Source organism: Moschus berezovskii, chromosome 15 (assembly GCF_049115385.1).
Source record: "Moschus berezovskii isolate FMDL1 chromosome 15, NW_MosBer_1.0, whole genome shotgun sequence".
In the NCBI taxonomy this organism is placed as follows: Eukaryota; Metazoa; Chordata; class Mammalia; order Artiodactyla; family Moschidae; genus Moschus; species Moschus berezovskii.
This window is the reverse complement of record NC_142474.1, coordinates 56,661,108-56,684,214: the sequence shown is the minus strand read 5'-3', so window position 1 is coordinate 56,684,214 and position 23,107 is coordinate 56,661,108. Positions and strand designations below refer to the sequence as shown.

Below are 23,107 nucleotides of genomic sequence, written 5' to 3'. Positions count from 1 at the left end.
CATGATCTTTGTTTTCTGAATGTTGAGCTTCAAGCCAACCTTTTCGCTTTCCTCTTTCACTTTCATCAAGAGGCTTTTTAGTTCCTCTTCACTTTCTGCCATAAGGGTAGTGTCATCTGCATATCTGAGGTTATTGATATTTCTCCCGGCAATCTTGATTCCAGCTTGTGCTTCTTCCAGCCCAGCGTTCCTCATGATGTACTCTGCATAGAAGTTAAATACGCAAGGTGACAATATACAGCCTTGACGTACTCCTTTTCCTATTTGGAACCAGTCTGTTCCATGACCAGTTCTGACTGTTGCTTCCTGACCTGCATACAGGTTTCTCAAGAGGCAGGTGAGGTGGTCTGGTATTCCCATCTCTTTCAGAATTTTCCACAGTTTATTGTGATCCACACAGTCAAAGGCTTTGGCATAGTCAATGAAGCAGAAATAGATGGCTTTCTGGAACTCTCTTGCTTTCTCCATGATCCAGCGGATGTTGGCAATTTGATCTCTTGTGCCTCTGCCTTTTCTAAAACTGCTTGAACATCTGGGAGTTCACGGTTCACATATTGCTGAAGCCTGGCTTGGAGAATTTGGAGCATGACTTTACTAGTGTGTGAGATGAGTGCAATTGTGTGGTAGTTTGAGCATTCTTTGGCATTGCCTTTCTTTGGGATTGGAATGAAGACTGACCTTTTCCAGTCCTGTGGCCACTGCTGAGTTTTCCAAATTTGCTGGCATATTGAGTGCAACACTTTCACAGCATCATCTTTCAGGATTTGAAATAGCTCAACTGGAATTCCATCACCTCCACTAGCTTTGTTCGTAGTGATGCTTTCTAAGGCCCACTTGACTTCACATTCCAAGATGTCTGGCTCTAGGTCTGTGATCACGTTATCGTGACTATCTTGGTCGTGAAGATCTTTTTTGTACAGTTCTTCTGTGTATTCTTGCCACCTCTTCTTAATATCTTCTGCTTCTGTTAGGTCCATACCATTTCTGTCCTTTATCAAGCCCATCTTTGCATGAAATGTTCCCTTGGAATTGCAGGCCAGGCATGGGGCAAATTCAAGTTTTGGTTTTTGGAACTTTCTGGAATTTTTTTTTCCCTGAATATTTTCTATTGACAGAGGAACCTGATGATCCAGAGCTCCTGGAGCTTGTCCAGCCTCTGTAATTGTGCTGGGTGATGTCCTATACCCTCATCTACCCCTAAAAAGCAGGAACCGCATGTTGGGTACCTTAGTCCCCTTTCCTGGGGCAGGAACCCCTGCTGTAATGGCCTGGTAAAAAGCTGTCAGTTTGCTGAATGTCTTTTGGGGTTTGTGGGTTTGGTTTCTCCTCCAGCAGATCCTGCCCAACCTCCTGGGCACCGTGTCTGCGGGGTTCAGGGTCATCCTGGAGGGCAGAGTGCTAGTCAAAGCCGTGGAGTGGGTTATGTGACTGTCCAGGAAAACCACAGAAGGGATGGAGGGGGGTCCAGAAGGAACACACTCTGAGCAAGTCTAGGAGAGGGAGTGGCCAGCTAAGCATGTGGCCCAAGGGAGTGAGGGTTCTGAGGTTAGTCCCTGCCCTCTAGGGGCCTCTGTCCAGCAGCTAAAATAGAGAGGGCCCAGGTCTGAACTTCTTCACATGCTTGCCCTGCCTCCAACCAGCCACTGGGGGACTGGCACCTCCAGTAGCTTCTGTGATTAATACCTCCCAGTTCCCTCTGATCAGAAGGCCAGGGGCAGTGATGCTAGCCCAGGGAAAGCACTGAATCCACCCTGACTTGTTAAGGGAGCGAATTCACATTGTTGTCCTTAGTCACTAGTTGCTGGTCATCCACGTTGTGCTCTGAGGTTGGGGCCTCCCCATATCACCCAACTCTCCTGGGGCTGTGGCTCTCGAACTTCAGTGTGCATCTGGGTGATCTGCAGGCCTCATCCAAACACACTGAGCCTCCTGCTACATCTGCTGGGTCAGCAGACCTGTGGCGGGGCAAGAGGTTTTGCATCACTAACAAGTTTCCCAGGTGATGCTGCTGCTACCCATCTGGAGAATCATACTCTGAGGGTCAGTGATTTGGGGCATCACGCCCTTTGGCTTCCCCAGCCCTGCCACCTGCAGCAAATGTCTCTCTACCAACGTAGAGGGTTTTCAGTGGCTCTCATCATTCTGGGGATAGTCTGACCTGCATTTCAGTGTGTCTCCTCTAATTCTTTGAATGGACAGATGAACAGTGAAGAGGGGGAGGAAATTAGGAATAAAAAGATAGCTGAGAGGACTTTCCTGGTGGTCTGGTGGTTAAGAATCTGCCTTCCAGTGTAGGGGACTTGGGTTCCCTTCTTGGTTGAGGAACTAAGACAGGCTAAGATGCAGCCAAGTGAATAAATATTTAAAAAATAAAAGATAGCTGAGTCAGCATTTAAACTGTGGTCAATCTGATGACAAAAGTCTATATGCTAACCACTCTGCTGTGTACATCTGGAATCCTTTTAACAAAGAACCTGTTTCAGGTTAAGACACTGGCTATTTCTCTGGCTCTTTCTGACAGTATGTTGAGAGTATTTCAAACAAGATGATTTGGTTAAAACTCTTAAAATAAGATCTGACAGAGAACAGACATTCAAGACACGTACCTAGAAGTACATCCTATAGAACAGAGATTTGAAGCACAGGCTCTAGATCAGAATGCCTGGGTTTGAATCCCATCTCTGCCACTTATTAGCACTCTGGGCAAGTTATTTAAGCTCTCTAATTCAGTCTCTTCATCTGTAGAATGGGAAGGATCCTAGTAGTACTTCTAAACGTAGAATTGAGATCAACTGAATTCTTGTCTGTAAAGTACTTAGGACAGTGTTAGTGCTCCTGGTTCAATGCTTTTGTGCGAACTAAAATGGAGTGAAAATAAAAATGCAATGTAAACAGCAGGTTGAACATGGGGCAAATTCAAGTTTTGCTTTTTGGAACTTTCTGGAATTTTTTTTTCCTGATTATTTTCTATTGGTGGTTAGAGGAACCTGCAGGTCCAGAGCTCCTGGAGCTTGTCCAGGCTCTGTAATTGTGCTGGGTGATGTCCTATGCCCTCATCCACCCCTGAAAGCAGGGACTGCATGTTAGGTACTTGTAGTCCCCTTTCCTGGGGCAGGACCCCCTACTATAGTGGCCTGGTAAATAGTTGTCGGTTTGCTAAATGTCTTTTGAGATTTGTGGGTTTGGTTTCTTCTCCAGCTGATGCTGCCTGGGTACTGTGTCTGTGGGGCTCAGGGTCACCCTGGAAAGTGGTGTGCTGGTCAAAGCACTCTGACCAGCCTTGAGGTCAAGAATAAAGGGCTTAGTAAAGGCAACTCCTATAGGCCTGGCCCTCAGTGGGGTTATTTTGAGCATTTTACTGAAAGTCTGTGAATGGGAGCCGGTGTCACACTTTCTGGATTCAAATCTTGGCTAAAACGACTCCTTAGTGAACTGGAATAAACTGCCTCACTTTTTCATCTGTTAAATGGGGATAAACGTAGTAGTTACTTCACAGGATGGTTTTGTGGATTAGGTGGGTTACACCGGACTTTAAAGCCTTAGGACAGTGTCTGGCCTGTGCTATATGTCCAATCCATGTTGCTTGGTAGTCACAGAGAGTGGGTGTTACCTGTGGGCCTGACAGCCATCAATCCCATCTGTTATGTCCCTGTCACCTTGCACACAGGGATAAGCATGTGAGTGAAGACTGTCGTGGCCTGGCTGCTCATGTCTTGGTTTCATTTATTACAGGAACCCACTGGTTTTATTTTTCTTAAGTAGCCATTCTCCCCAAATCCCAAGGGCCCTGGTGGAATTATCTTTTGAACTGATGTGTCAGATGCATTTAGACATCGGATGGGTTTCTTCTTATCTTGCAGCTGATACATTTTTTTATAAATCATCAGCTCCAGTGCCCTTTCAAGTTACAGAGAGGATATGCCTTTCGTGTTAAGCTGCAGAATGACTTCTCCCCCTGTTCAGAATGAAGCACTGACTTCCCAATCTCTGTAAATAGGTTCAACATGCTTATTATTGGAGCAACAAGGTGAAGTTTTCACTGGAGCTTGTATGATTCTTTGGAACTCTGTGTTATAAGACTTTACATTGATATTTCAGGTAGTCCTCACAGTATTAAGCAGTAAGCATGACATACATACACATAATATAGACCTGTGAGCCTTTTCTTCCTTTACCTTCAAATATTTACATTTTTGTTGGAATATAGTTGATATACAATGTTGCATTCACTTTTTCATTTTAGAAAATGATAAGTGTTCATTTTAGAAAATGATAAGTGAACCCTGGTGTGCTGCAGTCCATGGAATTGCAAAAAATCGGACACAACTGAGCGACTGAACAACAAAAAGTGTTCATTTTAGAAAACTTACACAAATAATTGTTTCAGTCACATATAATTCTACCACCCAGAGCTAACCACTGTTAACTTCTTTTTTTCTGTGTGCATGTGTAAATATTGCTTTTACAGAATGTGATCAGGCCAATGGGTAACACAACGTCTGTATCTTTTTAAAGGTGTAGGAGGTTGTTGATGTAGGTATGTTTTTGAACATGCTGCAATTTGGCTATAGTTGCACACAATGACCATTAATTTAACTTTATAAAAATAAAGGAGTTTCTGATATAAGAAGTATGATCAGGCTGAACATACTATTTAATATATTGTTGTCATTTAGTTGCTCAGTCGTGTTCGACTCTCTGCAACCCTGTGGACTGCAGCACACCAGGCTTCTCGGTCTTTTGCCATTTCCTGGAGTCCACTCAAACTCATTTCCACTGGATGCCACCCAACCATCTCATGCACTGTCACCCTCTTCTCCTTTTGCCTTCAATCTTTTCCAGCATCAGGGTCTTTCCCAGTGAGTCAGTTCTTCGCATCAGGTGGCCAAAGTACTGGAGCTTCACCTTCAGCCTCAGCCCTTCCAATGTACATTCGGGGTTGATTTCCTCCAGGATTGACTGGTTTGGGCTTGTTGCTGTCCAAGGGACTCTCAACAGTCTTCTCTAGCACTACAGTTCAAAAGCATCAATTCTTCAGCGCTCAGCCTTCTTTATGGTCCAACACTCACATTCATACATGACTAGTGGAAAAACCATAGCTTTAACTATATGGCATTCCTTCATGCTATAAATATTTTTCTGCACATTAAAAAGTCTTAAGAATAACCTCCCTTTTCATTCCCTACTCATTACAGGAAAGTTAATTTAGTTAAATAACAAGAAGAAAATTTTAAATTTCCCATAATCTCACCATTCAGAGGTAGCTATCAGTAGTTGGGTGTATGTCCCTTTAGACTTTGTTTTGAGTTTGTGGATTAAAAAAAGACAATTTAGTATTGTTCTTTTTGTTCATCTGCTTTTTTTTTTCTCTTGACTGTTGATCTCTGTGTATACCACTGAAAATGGATGTATAGTATTCTTTTCTAAAAACTTATTGAAGTTTAGTTGATTTACAGTGTTGTGTTAACTTTTGCTGTAGAGCAAAGGGACTCAGTTATACATACATATATGCATTCTTTTGCATATTCTTTTCCATTATAGTTTATCACATGATATTGAATATAGTTCCCTGTACTATAGTAGGACTTTGTTGTCCGTTCATTCTACAAATAATAGTTCGCATCTGCTAATTGCAACGGAGAAGGCAATGGCAAGCCACTCCAGTACTCTTGCCTGGAAAATCCCATGGATGGAGGAGCCTGGTGGGCTGCAGTCCGTGGGATTGCTGGGTCGGACACGACTGAGCGACTTCACTTTCACGCATTGGAGAAGGAAATGGCAACCCACTCCAGTGTTCTTGCCTGGAGAATCCCAGGGACGGGGGATTCCATCTATGGGGTCACACAGAGTCAGACACGACTGAAGTGACTTAGCAGCAGCAGCAGCAGCAGCTAACTGCAAACTCCCAATCCACCCCTCTCCTACCTCCCCGACTTGACAACCACAAGTCTGTTCGTTTCATAGATATATTCCTTTGTCTTTTAAATTCCACATATAAATGTTATCATATACTTGTCTTTCTCTTTCTGATTTACTTCACTTAGTATGATAATCTCTAGGTCCATCCATGTTGCTGCAAATTCATTTGGATTGTTTTTTTTTGTTGTTGTTGTTATTGAGTTGTATGAACTGTTTGTATATTTTGGAAATTATGCCCTTGTTGGTCACATTATTCGCAAATATTTTCTCCTGGTCCGTAGGATGCCTTTTTATTTTGTTTATGGTTTCCTTTGCTGTACAAAAGCTTGTAAGTTTGATTAGGTCCCGTCTGTTTATATTTGTTTTTATTTCTATTGCTTTGGCAGATTGACCTAAGAAAACACTGGTACAATTTATGTCTCGAAGAATGTTTTGCCTATCTATGTTCTTTTCTAGGAGTCTTATGGCTTCATGTCTTAAATATTTAAGTCTTTAAGACACAAAATGCCTATATAGTATTTTAAGACTGTATTATAATTTAAATATAAATTTACATTATAACATGTAAATTATTTTAATTTTTAAAGATATTTAAACAATATTGTGATTAATACCCTGTACCTTGATTTTGGGGCAAATCTTTCTTTCTCGCAGATTAATTCCTTCAAGTAAAACTGCTGGGTCAAAAGTTTTAAACAAATTTGATGTTTATTTCTAAACTGCCATCAGAAATATTGTAGCAATCAACGCGCCTATTCATAATGGCTAAGAGTTCCCTTCAGCACAGAGAGAAACACTGGTGCTATCTTTCAATATTTGCCAACTGAATAACCATAATTTTCTTTCCACTATTTAATTTGCATTTCTTGGTTTAATTTTTAGCATTTTAATGTTTATTGGCCATTTGATTTATGAGAGTTGGATATGTGATAAGTATATTCATTTTCAAAAGTCATTCATTCTGCATATATTCTTATTTTGTCACTTGCTCTTTTTCTTTGTAAACTTTTGAAGTACACTTAAAAATTTTTAATTAAATAATTCTTAGTTGATTATTTCTTCCTATGGCATCATGTTTAGGAAATCCTTTCTCTCCTCAAGCTTGTATAAATATTAATTTCAAATTTCTAGTTTTTTATTTAAATCCTTGAAATATCTGGAATTGTCACACATAGAATAGGATAAGAGGGTCCAATTGTATTGTAATTTTTTAACAGCTTGATTGAGGTATAATTCACATACTATAAAACTTGCCCTTTTAAAGTGTATAGGTGATTTTCCTGGTGGTCCAGTGGTTAAGACTCCGTGCTCCCATGGCAGGACCACAGGTTTGATCCCTGGTTGGGGATCCCACATGCTGCCAAAAAATAAGAGTTTAGAAAAAGTTAAGTATACAAGTCAGTGGTTTTTAATATATTCAGGGTTGTGCACCATCACAACTAATTTTAGAACATATTCATAATTCCAAAGGGAAACACTGCATCCCTTAGCAGTGACTTCCTATTACTGCTCCCCATGCTGGCCCTAAGCAACTGCTAATTACAATACTCTCTGTCTCTTCAGATTTGCCTAGTGTGGACATTTCATATAAATGGAGTCATAGCATATGTGACCTTTGTGTCTAGTTTCCTTCACTTAGCATGTTTTCAAGATTCACCCACATCAGCATGGATCAGTATTTCATTTTCTTTAATTGCTGAATAATATTTCATTGTATGGGTATACCACACTTTATCCATTCATCAGCTGATGGACTGATGTCCAAAAATTTGAGTCCAAAAACTCAAGTCTCCGATTTTTAGGCTACTAGGAATAATGCTGCTCTGAACATTTGTGTACAAATCTCTGTGTGCTCAGGAGTTTCTCGATTCTTTGACCTTCCTCTCCACTCTTTTCTTTTAAATTGTTTTGTGAGATCTTCTTGGATCATGGATTGAATCTGTCTCTTGCATTGGCAGGTGGATTTATTTTTACCACTGAGCCACCAGGGAAGCCCCATTTCCCCTCCACTCTTACTCCCCCTTCCCAGAGTCTTAAATATAGACTTGTGCTGGTGAGTCAGCTTTGACCACTTGGGTGAGGATGTTTCCCAGGGGTGATAGCACAATAAGATGGATATAACTGGGTTTCTGGATGACCACATGAAGCAGAGCTGCCTATGACCACCCTGGACCCCCACACTCACTTCTAGGCTATTATCAGTTGGATGGAAAAAAGTCTGTTTTGCATTTGAGTGCCTTACTGGGGTGGGGGGGCGGTGGAGCTCTTTGTTATAGCCGCTGAACATATGTGATGCTAATTATAACAATACTTTTAATATATGCTGTATAGAGACAAATTTTTCCTTAAATCTCCACTCTGTTTCATGGATCTGTCTATTCTTGTACCAAAACCACAGCTTCAATTTCAATAATTTTATGTTTAAATGGGGGAAGGATGGGAGGGGCCTATGTCTCTCTCATATTTCTAGAGCATTTCTTGACTTTTCTCTTGCATTCAGTCTTTCAAATGAATTCAGACTCATTTTGTCAGCTTCTACCACCTCCTCTTTTCCACCTCCAAAGTCATTGGGTACTTTCCAAACAAAAGTCATTTTTTGGTCTCTGAGAGTTTGCTCATTTTCTAAAGTTGTATGTCAAAATGCTAGCCTCGGCATTATCAAGGTGAATTTGGGCTATATAGGTTTATATGACCACCAGCCAACATCCAGGAGTCAGCTGGACATTTAAAATATACCCAGTCCTCCATGACCGTTGAGCCCATCCACCCAGACAGAGGGAAAGACTAGCTGTGGTTATGGCTTCCAGGGAGGCAGGGAGGAAACACACACTTGAACAGTCCATGACACAAACCATAGAAACAGGCAAAATCTTACTGAGTCCAAGATGCCCACAGCTCTGGGTCTGTGGGGTCGCAGTGGAGGAAGGTGGCATTGCTTCACACCAGTGAGATATTTCTCCTAAAGACAGTGCAGTGCTACGGTGTTGATTAAAAGAGACGAAGGGGACTGTTAACTGAGTCTGATTTCCCCCTATTCAGTGATTAGGAATACATCAATGTAGAGAATTCTTAATTCAGTCATATACAGAGTAAGTGCCATCTATTGTAATGTATTCTTCCTTCCTCCATTGCTCAAGGACAGCAGAAAGCAATTCTCCTACTGGAATGTGCAGTTGGTCCACCACTTCACTGAACCAATTTAGGATGCTCAATTTTCTTTGTATGATGGATTTTTTTTTTGCTCCGTATCCATATCGAGGGCCCTCCACATTTGGAATCTGGATGGCATCGTTTTGGAGAGCATGCATACCTGGAGTTCAGGAGAGCTTGTTTCTGATCAGCTTCTCCATTTAACACACTTGCATCAGTTTAATTTTTTTTCTAAAATTCATTTCTATATTGTGCAGATTGTTTACCTTCAAAACAAATTTCTCCTTATTTCTGCTATTGTTCACATCTCCACGGTATCTTCATAGACTTGGGCAAAAGCCCCTTCTCCAAGAAGGTGCTCAACGTAGACCAGCAAAGAGACTAATTGGAATTCAGTCTTGGGCTTGATGGCTGGAAGCTTACATGTCCATTCATAAGTACTTAGATAGGAACTCACTGGTTTAGAAAGCCCGGATAAAAGTTTGAGAATCAACTCCTCATCCCAGGAATTCTCAACAGTGAAGTTTGGAGTGTCTACATTCCCAAGCGAGCCAGCCTGCACCAGTTCAGCCTGGAGCCCAGAGCTGGCTTCTGCCAGATCCTCTGCAATGGCAAAGTCAGGGTCTGTGATTTTACAGGCCTTGAGGTCCCACTCTGCCTTGCTGGTCAACACAGCTGCAGCAGGCTGGCCCAGACAGAGCAAGGACACAGAAGGGACATCTGTGGGGCACACTGAGTCCAAGCTTATCTCTTCAATTGGACTGAACTTTCTCTCTTTCAAGGGTTCCACCTTGTTTCTTTTGAAAGAATCCAAAGCCACATGGGTGTGCTTGTTTGCTACCATATTTTCTTTATCTTCCAGTGGGTGCACAGAGTCCATGGGAAGCCTGTGGAAAGGCTTAGACGTGAGCTGCACAGTGAACCTAAAATCTACTGGGCTGTTGGAGCTGGGTGCCAGGCTTTTGTTGCAGCGGACACCCCCCACGGCTGAATCATCCAGAAACTCATCAGTGTGAGGCACTTCATTTGGTTTTGTAGGAAATCAACTCATGGAACGTTCTCCAAAGGTCCTGGCTCCTGCAGGTTTATTTTTTGGCTGTGGTAACACTGCGGATGCTGATTGCAGCCATGAAATTAAAAGATGCTTACTCCTTGGAAGGAAAGTTATGACCAACCTAGATAGCATAATAAAAAGCAGAGACATTACTTTGCCAACAAAGGTCCATCTAGTCAAGGCTATGGTTTTTCCAGTGGTCATGTATGGATGTGAGAGTTGGACTGTGAAGAAAGCTTATTGCCGAAGAATTGATACTTTTGAATTGTGGTGCTGGAGAAGACTCTTGAGAGTCCCTTGTACTGCAAGGAGATCCAACCAGTCCATTCTAAAGGAGATGGAGATTAATCCTGGGTGTTCATTGGAAGGACTGATGCTAAAGCTGAAACTCCAATACTTTGGCTGATGTGACTAGTTGACTCACTGGAAAAGACTCTGATGCTGGGAAGGATTGGGGGCAGGAGGAAAAGGGGACGACAGAGAATGAGATGGCTGGATGGCATCACCGACTCGATGGACGTGAGTTTGAGTGAACTCCGGGAGTTGATGGACAGGGAGGCCTGGCGTGCTATGATTCATGGGGTCGCAAAGAGTCGGACACGACTGAGCGACTGAACTGAACTGAACCCATAATTTTATTTGTTTCCATCTTCAAATACAGGCAAAGCAGATGACAAAGAAGAGATGATCTTACTGACTCCCCAAGCCCCAGAAGATGTTACATTTTTTTGAAACTTGGTTTCAAACAAATCTTCATTTTGACCTAGAGATGGCCATTCCTCTTTGTCATCAGAAATATCAGGAACTGTTGGAGCCTGAAACATATTCACGATGAAACCAAGAGCTTACCTTGTGTGCACAGTGGGTGATGGCCGCACTTTGGATGGTGTCACCTGAACTGGTGCCAGTGATGTGTTTGGAGTTGCGTGAAAGGAGCTTGTGTTAATAACCTCTGTGTTTCACACCCTCCTTTGATCTCTGCTCCACTCTGTGGCCTGAATTCATGAGTACTTTTGTTCACACACCTGGCATCTTTGCTGGCCCCTGAAAACATGGTGTCCATCACTGGTTGGCCTGCCAAAGGAACTGGGCAAGCTACACTCTGGTTGACTGCTGGGAACAACCAAAGCAGCGGTGACAGCATTTGCCATAGGAGGAACAGAAGTTGCCTCTCTTCGTTTCTCATCCACATTCTTCGAGGTCTGCTGAGGGATGGCTGGAAGACTCAGAACTCTTAGTTCCTGCTGGGAGTCTGTGTGTGGCCCCTAACATGCTGGACTGACTTCAGACATCCCCTGGGAAGAGGGCAGGTTCTCATGAGACACCTCTGCTACTTGGTGTAACTTCTTATGAAGCTCGTCAATTTTCTGTTTTAATAGTTGTTCTTCAAAAGCATTTGCTTCTTTCCTTTTCATATAATGTCTCTCGTCATTTACCCATTGTCCCTGCTTTCTCCATAGATTATATTTCTGGGCTCTCAGCTCTTTGAAGGACAACTCCAATTCTCCGCAAATAAGCTTCTCCTTGCAATACATGACAAACTGCTGAACATCAGCTTTGTCTGCCACAAATGTGTGTGCAGAATATGCCCATTTAGAAATCGTGATCACCCTTTGTTCCATGGTCGACCCTTTATCACCAGCTGCAGGTGTTGCTCCAGAAAGTTGTGGACTCTGATTCTTAGAAATGCAGGCTGATTTATTTTGGGATTTGATTTTGAGTTACCTTTGATTTAAAATCTGAGCATCAAGCAGAGGTTCTGAGGTTCTTGCTTGAGTTGGCAAAGGGCCTCAGTGAGGTGTGTCTGAAACATCCTGTACTGTTGTTGCAGCAGCTCCCTAGGTTTGACAGAGGAACTGACCAGGTTCCGATCCCCTGGTTGTACAGAAACTCAAAAAACTGGTGATGGTCACTGTTGTACTGTTGCAAATTTTAAACAATAATTGGTGAACCTTGGGTCAAGTAATATCACTTCTTATCTAAAAATTCCTTCATTAGATGCTCTAATGAAGTTGTTCACAACAAACTGTGGAAAATTCTTCAAGAGATGGGAATACCAGAGCACCTGACCTGCCTCCTGAGAAATCTGTAGGCAGGTCAAGAAGCAATAGTTAGAACTGGACATGGAACAACAGACTGGTTCCAAATCAGGAAAGGAATATGTCAAGGCTGTACATTGTCACCCTGCTTATTTAACTAATATGCAGAGTACATCATGAGAAACACTGGGCTGGAAGAAGCACAAGCTGGAATCAAGATTGCTGGGAGAAATATCAATAACCTCAGGTATGCAGATGACACCACCCTTATGGCAGAAAGTGAAGAGGAACTCAAAAGCCTATTGATGAAAGTGAAAGAGGAGAGTGAAAAAGTTGGCTTAAAACTCAACATTCAGAAAACTGAGATCATGGCATCTGGTCCCATCACTTCATGGGAAATAGATGGGGAAACAATGGAAACAGTGACAGACTTTATTATTTTTGGGCTCCAAAATCACTGCGGATGCTGACTGCAGCCAGGAAATTAAAAGACGCTTACTCCTTGGAAGGAAAGCTATGACCAACCTAGATAGCATATTAAAAAGCAGGGACATTACTTTGCCAACAAAGGTCCGTCTAGTCAAGGCTATGGTTTTTCCAGTAGTCTTGTATGGATGTGAGAGTTGGACTGTGAAGAAAGCTGAGAGCCGAAGAATTGATGCTTTTGAACTGTGGTGTTGGAGAATGAGAGTCCCTTGGACTGCAAGGGGATCCAACCAGTCCATTCTAAAGGGGATCAGTCCTGAATATTCATTGGAAGGACTGATGCTGAAGTTGAAACTCCAATACTTTGGCCACCTGATGCGAAGAGCTGACTCATTTGAAAAGACCCTGATGCTGGCAAAGATTGAAGGCGGGAGGAGAATGGTTGGATGAGATGGTTGGATGCATCATCAACTCAATGGACACGAGTTTGAGTACACTCCAGGAACTGGTGATGGACAGGGAGGCCTGGCGTGCTGCAGTCCATGGGGTCACTAAGAGTCAGACACGACTAAGCAACTGAACTGAAGTATTCTTTATTGTCAGGAAAATTCTCTTCTACCCATTGCATGTAACTTTCCCATTCACCAAATGGGGGTCATCACCCTTGCAGCTATGCATATGGGCTTCACACATTTGAAAAACATTTTCCGGGTTATCCATGGTGAGAGGACCCAGGCCAGCAGCAGTTTCAGCTGCTCAGCTTCATTTTTGAAATGTGTTTTAAAGAAATTAGCTGAAGTAGCTTAGTTTCAAAGTTTAAGTTTAAAATATCCTTTAATTTCTCAGCATTAACAGATTATAATGGCAAAAAATTAAAAGGCCTATAAGTATCAAGTCTATTTGGAACATCAGTGTGAAAGCACAGCATGCTGTGGATTATCCCACAAGGGCTCCATTTCTTTATTGTTCTTTGGCTTCCCCATTATGATTCATTTTACATTCTTTTAGTTTCACCGGTAACAAAATAGAAATAAATAATAAATGCATGCATATAATATGTATTTTGGGAGGGATGATCAATATCATACCTTCAGAGGTTACAAAAATGCAAACGGAGTTGGCTTGTGAAAATTCAAAGCTTTGTTCTGAATCATTAGTTACTGGATTCTCCTGGGGATCACCCATAACTCCAGCAGAGTTATGGACACTTATGAAGTGTCAACACAGGGAAAGAAAGTCCACGTGATCGAAGGCTATGGGACACAGAAGAGGGAGAGGGAAGTGTCCTAGTCCGCCTCTGCTGGAGGGGATGGGAAGTGGGGGTCCTGAAAACGTGTTTTCCCCAAGGACTGAAATCTGTGTGGCCTTAAAGATCCCTGTGACATCATGATGCTTAGATTCCCGAGGAAAAACAGATAATAAACATAAATAAACAAGATAATCTCAGAGCATAGTAAGTGATCCAAAGGGACTGAAAGACTGTGACTTGATAGGGACTGGGGCTTCTCGTGAGCTGACAGACCCCTATATTATGATGTAGTTTAGTTCAGACTTGAATTATGTGGAATGAATGGGGCTTCAAATCTTGATCAACTCTAGCTTGGGACAAAGCTGCTCAGTTTAAGTTCCCTCTTCTTGTTCCGGAACTCAGGAACTCAACAGACTTTACGTGCTGGTATTCCCTGGGGCTCACGGCTGTGCTCCTAGCCCCCAGAACTGTACAGGCAGACCCTAAGTGTTCAGCAACCACTCACTGAAAGAAGAAACGGAGTACCATGTGCACCTGAACTTGTCTGTCATCTCTTTCCAAACTGCCCCTCCCCCCATGTTTCCAATCTCATGGTTCTCCAGCCGGAGACCTGGGTATCGCGGTCCACACCTCCTCCCTCCTCTCGCAGGCTGCACTCCCTCCTCCAGCGGAGCTGGTGCATCACTGAGTCCTCTTGGTCCTCCTGTGCTTTAGCATGTGGGGCTTGGTCCTCTGGGATCCTCTCGCCATCCTTAGATGTTCCCACCAATTCTTAATGGGACTCCCTGCTCCTGACGTGCCCCTCCCCTCCACTTAACACTCCAGACTTTAGCCAGACCCATCAAGGGTGACTGTAACTCTGATCAGACCTCTTACTCAGAATCCTTCAGTGGCCCCCACAGCTGCCCCATTTTGTGGGATGGTCCCAGGCTGACAGGCTGCCCCAGCTCCAGCCTTTACCCCTTGCTTCCCAACCCTGGCTGTGCTAAACCAACACAGCATCTACCGACAACAAGTGTTCAGTAAGTGCTTGGGCAGGACTGGGAAATGAGTCAGCCACCATCCACCCATACTTAGTTTTAAGGGCGGGCCTGTAGGAGACACCTGAGGCAGGTGTGTGAGCTCTTATACAAAAATGCAAGCGATGCCCCTTCTGGTGGTGAAACTCGATCCCCTCCCCTCACTAGATGAGAAAGTTCTTCAGGGTGTCAACCAGGAGAACTAGAGAGCACAGATCTTCACCAGCAGGTGGGAACAAAGGTGTCCCAGGGCCAAATCACATGACATAGCAATAATTAAAAAAAAAATACAAGTAATTCCCTGGCAAATGGGCCATATCAAGCCCTGTGTGTGGGGAGGGGAGGGCAGGGGAGCAGTTACAGCATGAGAGGCAGGTTGGGGCCAGACCCTCAGCTTCCAAGGGATGTAGGTACATGGAGGGTTCATGAAGGATCGGTTGGCAGGAGTTTTGACTTCCTTTCTTTCCAGGCAGTTCACCCTTGTCACCTTCATTCCTGAATCCAGCGGCTTTCTTACCGTCCTCCCAGGTGTAGACTAGCCCACCACCCCCATCGCCTCAAACGAGGGCCCAAGAACTGGATCCTGAACCAAAGCCTGGACAGAGCTGACAGACCCGCCCGGGGGGGCCTTTGGAGGCAGGAGGGGGCAAGTGCCCATGAAGAGTAGCACCCTTCTGTGTTCAGAGAGGAGAATAAAAGCAATTAGGTTTGAACAGCCACTTTGCATTAGATGAGACTGACTTGTCCTTCTGATGTGTTGTTTCCATAGAAGCGGGGCTTAACCTTTTAAGTGAAGATTATGAAGACACCTAATTCATTTAAAATTAGGCTTCAAGCATATCAGTACTTACTGCTCAAGTGTTACTGTGGGGCTTGCCATTGATCTGATTGCCAGGCAGAGCCTGTGACTTGAGACGCTCCAAGACGCTCTTTCTGGTGGTGATCTGGTCCGTGCGTTTATTTTTAAAAATTAACTTCGTAAAGAGATGATAAAACTTTCACGCAGGATCACCAGAGAATTAATAAATACCTTTTAATTAATGGCTTGCACTGGCTCCTCTTCATAAACACGGGAGCGCTGGCACACAGGCACGAGACAGGCGCGTTCAATTAAAGTAATTTATTGTTTTCTTCCAGAACAGACATAAAGGGCATCTTGGGACTTGATATCACAACACATGTTAACACCATTTTCACAACTAGCCTTGCGTGGAATTTTTTTTTTAAAGAACATAGTAATCTTAAAAAAATCTAAATATTTACATATTAATAAAACATATATACAGAAGATTGAGACATGATCCATAGGTATGGAATAATTTTTTTTTTTTTGCTAAGAAAGCCTATAAAAAGGATTTCTGAGTAGAGTCTGAACAGTAGTCACAGTTAAGTAAACACAAATACAGTTTTAATTTACAAAAATGATTTTGCTGTTGCACTTTTACAACACGTATTTCCAATTTGTGAATCCATTGCACATATCTGTGAGCTGAACAATCCCCACCCCCCTCTCAAGTAGTGAAAAATTCAAGCTCTCACCCAGTCTTGGCAGGAAGTGCTTTGAAGTTTCATGGTGTATATTTAACAGATTCCACAGCCGTAAGGTAAATGTTTCTACCTTTATTCCCAACCTATTCATCGTATTCATAGTATTATAACAGAGGTGAAAGGTCACTAATTAATCTTTTCAATTCCCTTAAGACTTCCTTCTGAGAGGGAGAAGACAAATTTTAAAACAGCCTTGTAGAAAAACAAAAGCTTGGGTTCACAGTACTTCGTTTGACTCTGTGATGAACAGAGGGGTGGGTTTCAGGGAAGGGGTTACTAACTGGCCTGAAACCGAAAAGGCTGACTAAACTTGTGATGGAAACCATTTCTCTGAACCTTCCTGGAGGCTCCAAAACGAAGACAAAAGATACACATGTATGAGATGTAGCTGTCTAGCAGCTGGATCGAGTCTATAAACCACACCTAGACCAGCTTTGTCACTTCACAGGGACGCCTCCCATGGCCTTGGGTTAACTAGCTGGTCTTTAGTGGATTCCAGAATCCCCCTGAAGCTCTCTTCCTGGCTCAAGGTCAACTGCCCTGAGTCACACGTAAGGCACCAGTACCTTGGATGGGGTAGGAAGGAATTGAGGCTCCTGGTTTCGCTAGCCCATTGACGGCCCAGCCCAGGTTGTCCCTTGCCTTCACTCCTCAGCCGCCTTACTGCAAAATGAGGGGGTGGGACTGAGGGCCTGAGATATAACTCTGAGCCCTAACGCTCTCTGCTTTGATCAATTAAATGTTAGGGACATGTGTTAAATGACAGTATAGCATACCCCCTCCCCAATGTTTGGTGTTTCTACTTTCCCAAGTTCCTTTCAAGTCAACTTTTGGCCGTTGGGTCAAGTGTCAAAGATTCATAGTAATTTGCTTTCTACAGTAAATGAGGTGTAAAAGTAATGCTTCTAAACAAACAGGTTATTTTAAATTCACCATCTCAACTAGAGAAAGGAATCTGGAGATAAATATTTCTGTAAAACAAATACCTACATGCCAAAATACTTCTTGGAAATGAACCCACATTTTCATTTGTTGGTTTTATGTCAAGTGGAGAGCACGTGTGCTAGAACTGAATGAAGTGTGAAGGTTAAGTACATCTGTGGCCAGTTGCCACACGATGCCACAACCCTGGACTACTCAGTTAGAGCCATCTGTTAAAACAGTTGTTGGGTACCATGTGGAAGGCTGCTTACTCTGAGTTTCTCACCTTTCAATTAGGTATTTTGTCACTGTGCTGACACAGCCTATGTGAAAGATTTTTCTTTCCTGACAATTCATGTATCATTTGCACTTATCAGGGACGTGATTATTTTGGGGGGGAATGATGTCACAAATGATTTCATCTAATAGGTTAGAGTCACTCTGTCTCCCAAAACAACTTTTCCATCTTCAAGGCTGATGACAGTTTTAATCTTGGCCTTCACCACTGCTCCTTCAGTCCTGAAAGGGCTACTCTCCTTTATAAAATGCACTGAAGCAATTTATGTTAAAATGTGTGCTTCCAAACTCTCCACCATATTCACAATGAAAAAAAGAAAAAAAAGAAAACTGCTCCTTTTTGATGGACAACGAACCAACCGAATGATATGTTGGACATTGAAAGGCTGACAGTTCAACTCTAAAGATGATTTTTAAAAAGTCTTAAACCAAATTGGAGGCTTGATTATTGCATATGACAAAGAATATGAAAACTATTCAAACATGACGGGTCAGCTCCATGGAATGCCCACGCCTTGCAGTGACCTGAAATGCTAGTGGATCTTTGAGGAGATTCAAGTGGAAGAGCTGTGTGTACTAAGGAGCAGGGTCACTAAAGGAAAGTCTAGGCAGTGAAAGCTGTCCCTGTGTCTTCTGGTTTTTCTCTCCTGGTGTCAAGTATATGACCTACAACAGAGACAAGAGCGTGAAGGGGGTTCCCTTCTCTAGGGAGGGCTTGTATGCTCGTCCATGACACAGCCAGATGTAGGACCTCTTGGGGAGGCGTCTGTGTCTTATATCTAAATCACTATTTCTGAACCAAGGCTTTAGGTGTGCCAGATGAGCAATTTTAGGCCATTAGAAATCTGCAATAATGATTTTTTTTACAGGAAAATCCATGAATGTGGGTTACTTCTAGAGGATGTTCACATCTATTATCCAGCAATAGAAAATGGCTAAATAAAATATGATTTACCTGTAAAACAGAATATTGTGCAGCTATTAAAAGAATGTGTATGGAGATTTGTAATAAAATGGAAAATTCTTGTTAGGTGGTCAACCAAAACAGAACAAAACCTTAGGGAACCAACTGGATGGATCTGACCTCCAGCATATAACTTAAAAAAAAAATATAGAGAAAAGGCTGGGGGAAAAATACCCAATAATAATGACTGTGTCTGGGTGGCAAAAGTAATTTACATTTTCTTCATTATACTTTTCTGTATTAATTTCTAAAAGTATGCAAATGGATGCCAAATGATGACCCCAAAATGCTAAGCCTAGGTGCACTCTGCACTAACCTATTTCAAATTCAGAAGTCTCCCAACTCAGTGCAGATACCTGGTCTTGCTCAAAAATGCTTACTGAAAGGGTTGAGGGAAGAGAAATTAAGAAAATGTTTTTCCACTATAAAATTTGTATTCATTTTGTTAAAACTAGACAAACAGAAGATTGCTTAAGTGTGATGGATTGAGATTAATGTCATTTGACACCTGACTGTAAACTTGGCCTGGTCGGTTCTGGTTCACAGAAACACTTGGGGAGTTATACCCCTCCCCCAGCCCGCCTCAACACACATGAATTTGGAAGGAGCAAAAAGACCTTAACCGGATAATAAAGACATTGTTAAATCTTTAAAAAAAGACCAACTGCGGCTGACTCAGATAGACCAGATGACCAGAGGAGGACGATCTGGCCAGTGAGTCTCAGATCCAGGAAGGAAGCTGCATGTATGGGACGGTCTCGGATGGTCTCATTAGGAGACTCCTAAGAAGGTGGCTCAGAGGTTAAAGCATCTGCCTCCAATGCGGGAGACCCGGGTTCGATCCCTGGGTCGGGAAGATCCCTTGGAGAAGGAAACAGTAACCCACTCCAGTATTCTTGCCTGGAGAATCCCATGGACGGAGAAGCCTGGTAGGCTACAGTCCACGGGGTCGCAAAGAGTCGGACACGACTGAGCGACGGAACGGAAGGGAAGAAGAGAACATACGGTGGTGGCGCTGTGTTCAGAGAAGCCCCAGGATATGAGTTTAGGTTAGAGGCTCTGGGGAGACATGCTAGTCTAATCAAGATCACTTAATTCCACAACTGCAAGATTCGGACACCAATCCATGACTTCTTTTCCCTTTTTCGAGATGATTAAGTGGTATTGTTTCTCACGCTGTCTAGTGATTTGTATCAAATCTCTAGCAGAAGTCTAGTGAAAAGACCTGCCGGGGTGTCCTACAACTGCCCTCACTGGGACCTCAAAGCCTCGAATCTGAGGACAAACCCGAGAGCTGAACTGCAGCAGACTTCAGGTCAGCTTATGACGGGGCGACACTGAAATGGAATCCTACAGGATTAGTACATCCATCAACTCTTAGGATCTCTAGGAAACATGCAGAGAAGGTTTAAGAAAGCTACGCAGTGGACCGGCTGGGAGTTGAGAGGCCTGGGCTCCGGCCAGGCCACCAACCAGCTGTGAGACCTTGAGAAAGTCATTTAGTGTTTCTGGGCCTCAGGCTTTTTTACCTGTAAAATAAAAGGACTGGATAAAAACGAGGGACAGGACTAGATGATCTCTAACGTTCCTTTTTTCTCAGAGTCCTTGAAAGTGTTTTCAGTTCCATGAGGCGGTTCTACCATCCCGGGTTCAATTTTCTCATCTGAAACATCTCTCTGCCTCCATCTTCAGATGGGAAAATGCAAAGGTATTATTTCAAGGGGAGTGGTTTTCAAATAATATACTTCTTAAAAGCCCACTGTGGCAGATGGTTGTGCAAATGCCCTGAAGACAATGGGGCTGGTTGGGGAGGAACCCTGCAAAGTATTGGGTTGGCAGAAGAGTTCATTGGGGTTTTCCATAAGACACTGGAAACAAAAGTTTCCAATTAACTTTTTGGCCAACAGATACAAGTAGAGCCAGGGGTTCCACCAGAGGGCCTCCCGAAAGGGGACAATCTCATCATTAGTAGCAGCGCTTCATGCCTCCACTGGGAGGGGGAGGTCAGAACAAGGATAATGGGAATCGTCCTGATACTCAGAGAAGGACAGGAACAATAGAGATCATGCATTTCAGTTCTCTTCCTTCATAAATACGGACACATAGCCAAACTAGAAGAGAAACCACTTTTCTGGCATTTCTGTAATGACTATATCCAGTGAGACCTTGATAGAAGCAGGTTGCTGTTGGCCTCCGCAGTTTATTTCATTTATCTATCCATCTATCTGTTGCTTAGTTACTCGGTGACAGACAAAGCACCTTCTCACTGTGCGGCTGTGCCTACTCTGAAGTTCACTAATGTGTGTCTGTGCATCTTGAAGTGAGGGTGAGTGCTGCCTGTGTACACGTGGCCTCGCAGAGTTCCTACACATGCCTTTCATAGTTGCTGGCTCTACCATGTCAAAGGGAGAGAGCACACTGAGCTGAGCTTGTTCATCGACGGGGTTTTTGTCGGGGGAGGTGCGGGGGGCGGTGTCTGGGTTTGGTTGTTAGAGGCTCTTCAGGTATTTCAAGAGCAGTCAATACAGAGTCTTGAGACCAACTGAGGGATAAACTCTGTCATGTGGCTCACTGATCAGACACCTGTCCCTTGGGCTCTCGGGTGAGAACTGAGGCACAGGTAGAGTCCAAGGTTGGAAGGATTACTGGAGAGTTAAATAATAAGTTTGAATGAAGCCTGCAGCTTCTCCCTGCTGCAGATGCATCAGTGAGATGTTATAGTCAGCTGATCCGGTTACAGTGTTAGCCACCCGGCTAGATGGATCAGCTTATTCACTCACTCAAAGCACAGTATTTGAAGGGTGCCCATTATGGGGAGTGGAGAAGGAAATGGCAACCCACTCCAGTGTTCTTGCCTGGAGAAGCCCAGGGACGGGGGAGCCTGGTGGGCTGCCGTCTGTGGGGTCGCACAGAGTCGGTCACGACTGAAGCGACTTAGCAGCAGCAGCAGCATTATAGGGAGAGTGGTGATACTGCCCCTCAAAGCCTTTGGGGGGAAGGAGGGAGAGGCCAGGACAGACAGGAGTCCCATCATAAAACAGATGATCCCTAATCTAAACAGAAATATCATTTTATGTTAAAATAGTTATCTTTTTAACGTCCCAAGGTTTGGGGAGGCAAAATGTGACACTAAGTTCTTAGGACTTGCTGTTCTGAGGTTTTCAAGAAGATGAAACAGAATGTGAGAAGACTGTAGCTTTTCATATTCAATTTGCAAAATCTCCCTGAACACAGGGCACTGAGCTCCTCTGAGGACTAGGGGCAGGGTCTCTTAATGGAAGTAGTTTGCTCAAGCATCGGCATCTCTGATGTTAAAAACATTTTCAATGCAAATATTCTCATATGCCATATTTTCCAGTGGGTGATGAAAATGGAAATGTGTTTTACCTGTTGGGGTTAGAGAAACACTGTCCAGCCGTTCATCACCGTCAGCTGCCTCTGCTAGTTACAAACATAAAACACAAATCTCATTAGTTTCAAGGCACTCATTCATTCTGCCTAATACGGTAATACAATTTAAAAACTCCAGCATACATAATAGTTTTCATCTTTCTTTTCCCTTCTCAGTTTAGGCTGGATCACATTGGAGATTTTAGGAGCATTATTTAAATAAAAAATTTTTTAAATGATATAAAATCTATTTTCATGTATTAAATTTTTTTATATCTTATGATCCTTATTCTAGCACTCATTGATGATTTCAGTTCATTTTCGCTTATTTACATAGGCTTCAGTATCTACCCAGAATCTGGGGTGAATTGTTTAAACATGATTGTTGCAAGCATGGAGGTCAGTGAATTCCTATGGCAGAATTTTACTGGTCATCCTCAGAAACATTGGGGCAGGCTTATGACAGCTTGGGAACGAAACCTTTTTTGATGGCTGGAAACTCAACCTAAAATCGACATAAAGTCATGGATAAAATCAGAAAGAATAATAAGCATTTCTTCAAAAGATTCATCACTTCTATGCTTTAAAATGCAAAATGCTGCTCATCTCATATATTTCAATCGCCCTTAAGAGTTTTCCAAAGGCAGATCCTTTTGTCACAGAGAACTTTCCACCAAGTACAAAAAAATGAAGGTGCCTGTTTGTTTCCTGGTAAGTGATGGGCTTGTCAGTTTCCCGGACGTGCCGTGGATGGGTCCCACGGCTACTGGGATCACTCTGGCCTGTTCCCTCTGTCTGAAGGCTGTGGCCCTGTTGGAATTTCCTGCACGTGTGCCCGAGAGGGCAGTTGGGTGAGGGCTGCTGCGTGCAACACGCTGTAACGCTGAGCTGGTGGGACACAAACTCGTGCTTTGTTCTTGTTCTGCTTGCTGTGGTTTTTTTTGGCTGCTTGACATCTTACTTCCCCCACCAGGGATGGAACCCACGCCCCCTGCAGATGAAGTGCGGAGTCTTAACCACTGACTGCCACGGAAGTTCCTGATCATTGTGATTTTAGACACAATCAGGGTTCGGAGATGGATGGAGACATTCAGAGATTTCCCCTCGTTTACCTCTCTACCATCCTGTCTG

General features: G+C 43.2%; 1 protein-coding gene, 1 long non-coding RNA gene and 2 pseudogenes across 7 annotated transcripts in view; 1 reads left to right on the top strand and 3 right to left on the bottom strand.

Annotated features, from left to right (window-relative positions):
• The window catches only part of LOC148775445 (uncharacterized), a 143,347-nt gene that overhangs the window by 35,277 nt on the left and 84,963 nt on the right, over window positions 1-23,107 (top strand). The gene's annotated exons all lie outside the window — the stretch shown is intronic.
• On the bottom strand, window positions 9,270-10,159 carry LOC148775446 (mitotic checkpoint serine/threonine-protein kinase BUB1 pseudogene; annotated as a pseudogene).
• LOC129554637 (mitotic checkpoint serine/threonine-protein kinase BUB1 pseudogene) lies at window positions 10,342-12,755 on the bottom strand (annotated as a pseudogene).
• Window positions 16,366-23,107, bottom strand: part of BEND7 (BEN domain containing 7) — an 88,135-nt gene continuing 81,393 nt past the window's right edge. For 2 of the 5 annotated variants that reach the window (XM_055428761.2, XM_055428727.2), the window contains one exon: window positions 16,366-22,027. In XM_055428761.2, the coding sequence (XP_055284736.1) occupies window positions 21,876-22,027 (152 nt within the window). In that variant the 3' untranslated portion in view covers window positions 16,366-21,875. The remainder of the gene's footprint in view (window positions 22,028-23,107) is intronic. The other 3 variants (XM_055428745.2, XM_055428753.2, XM_055428735.2) reach the window with 3 other exon arrangements.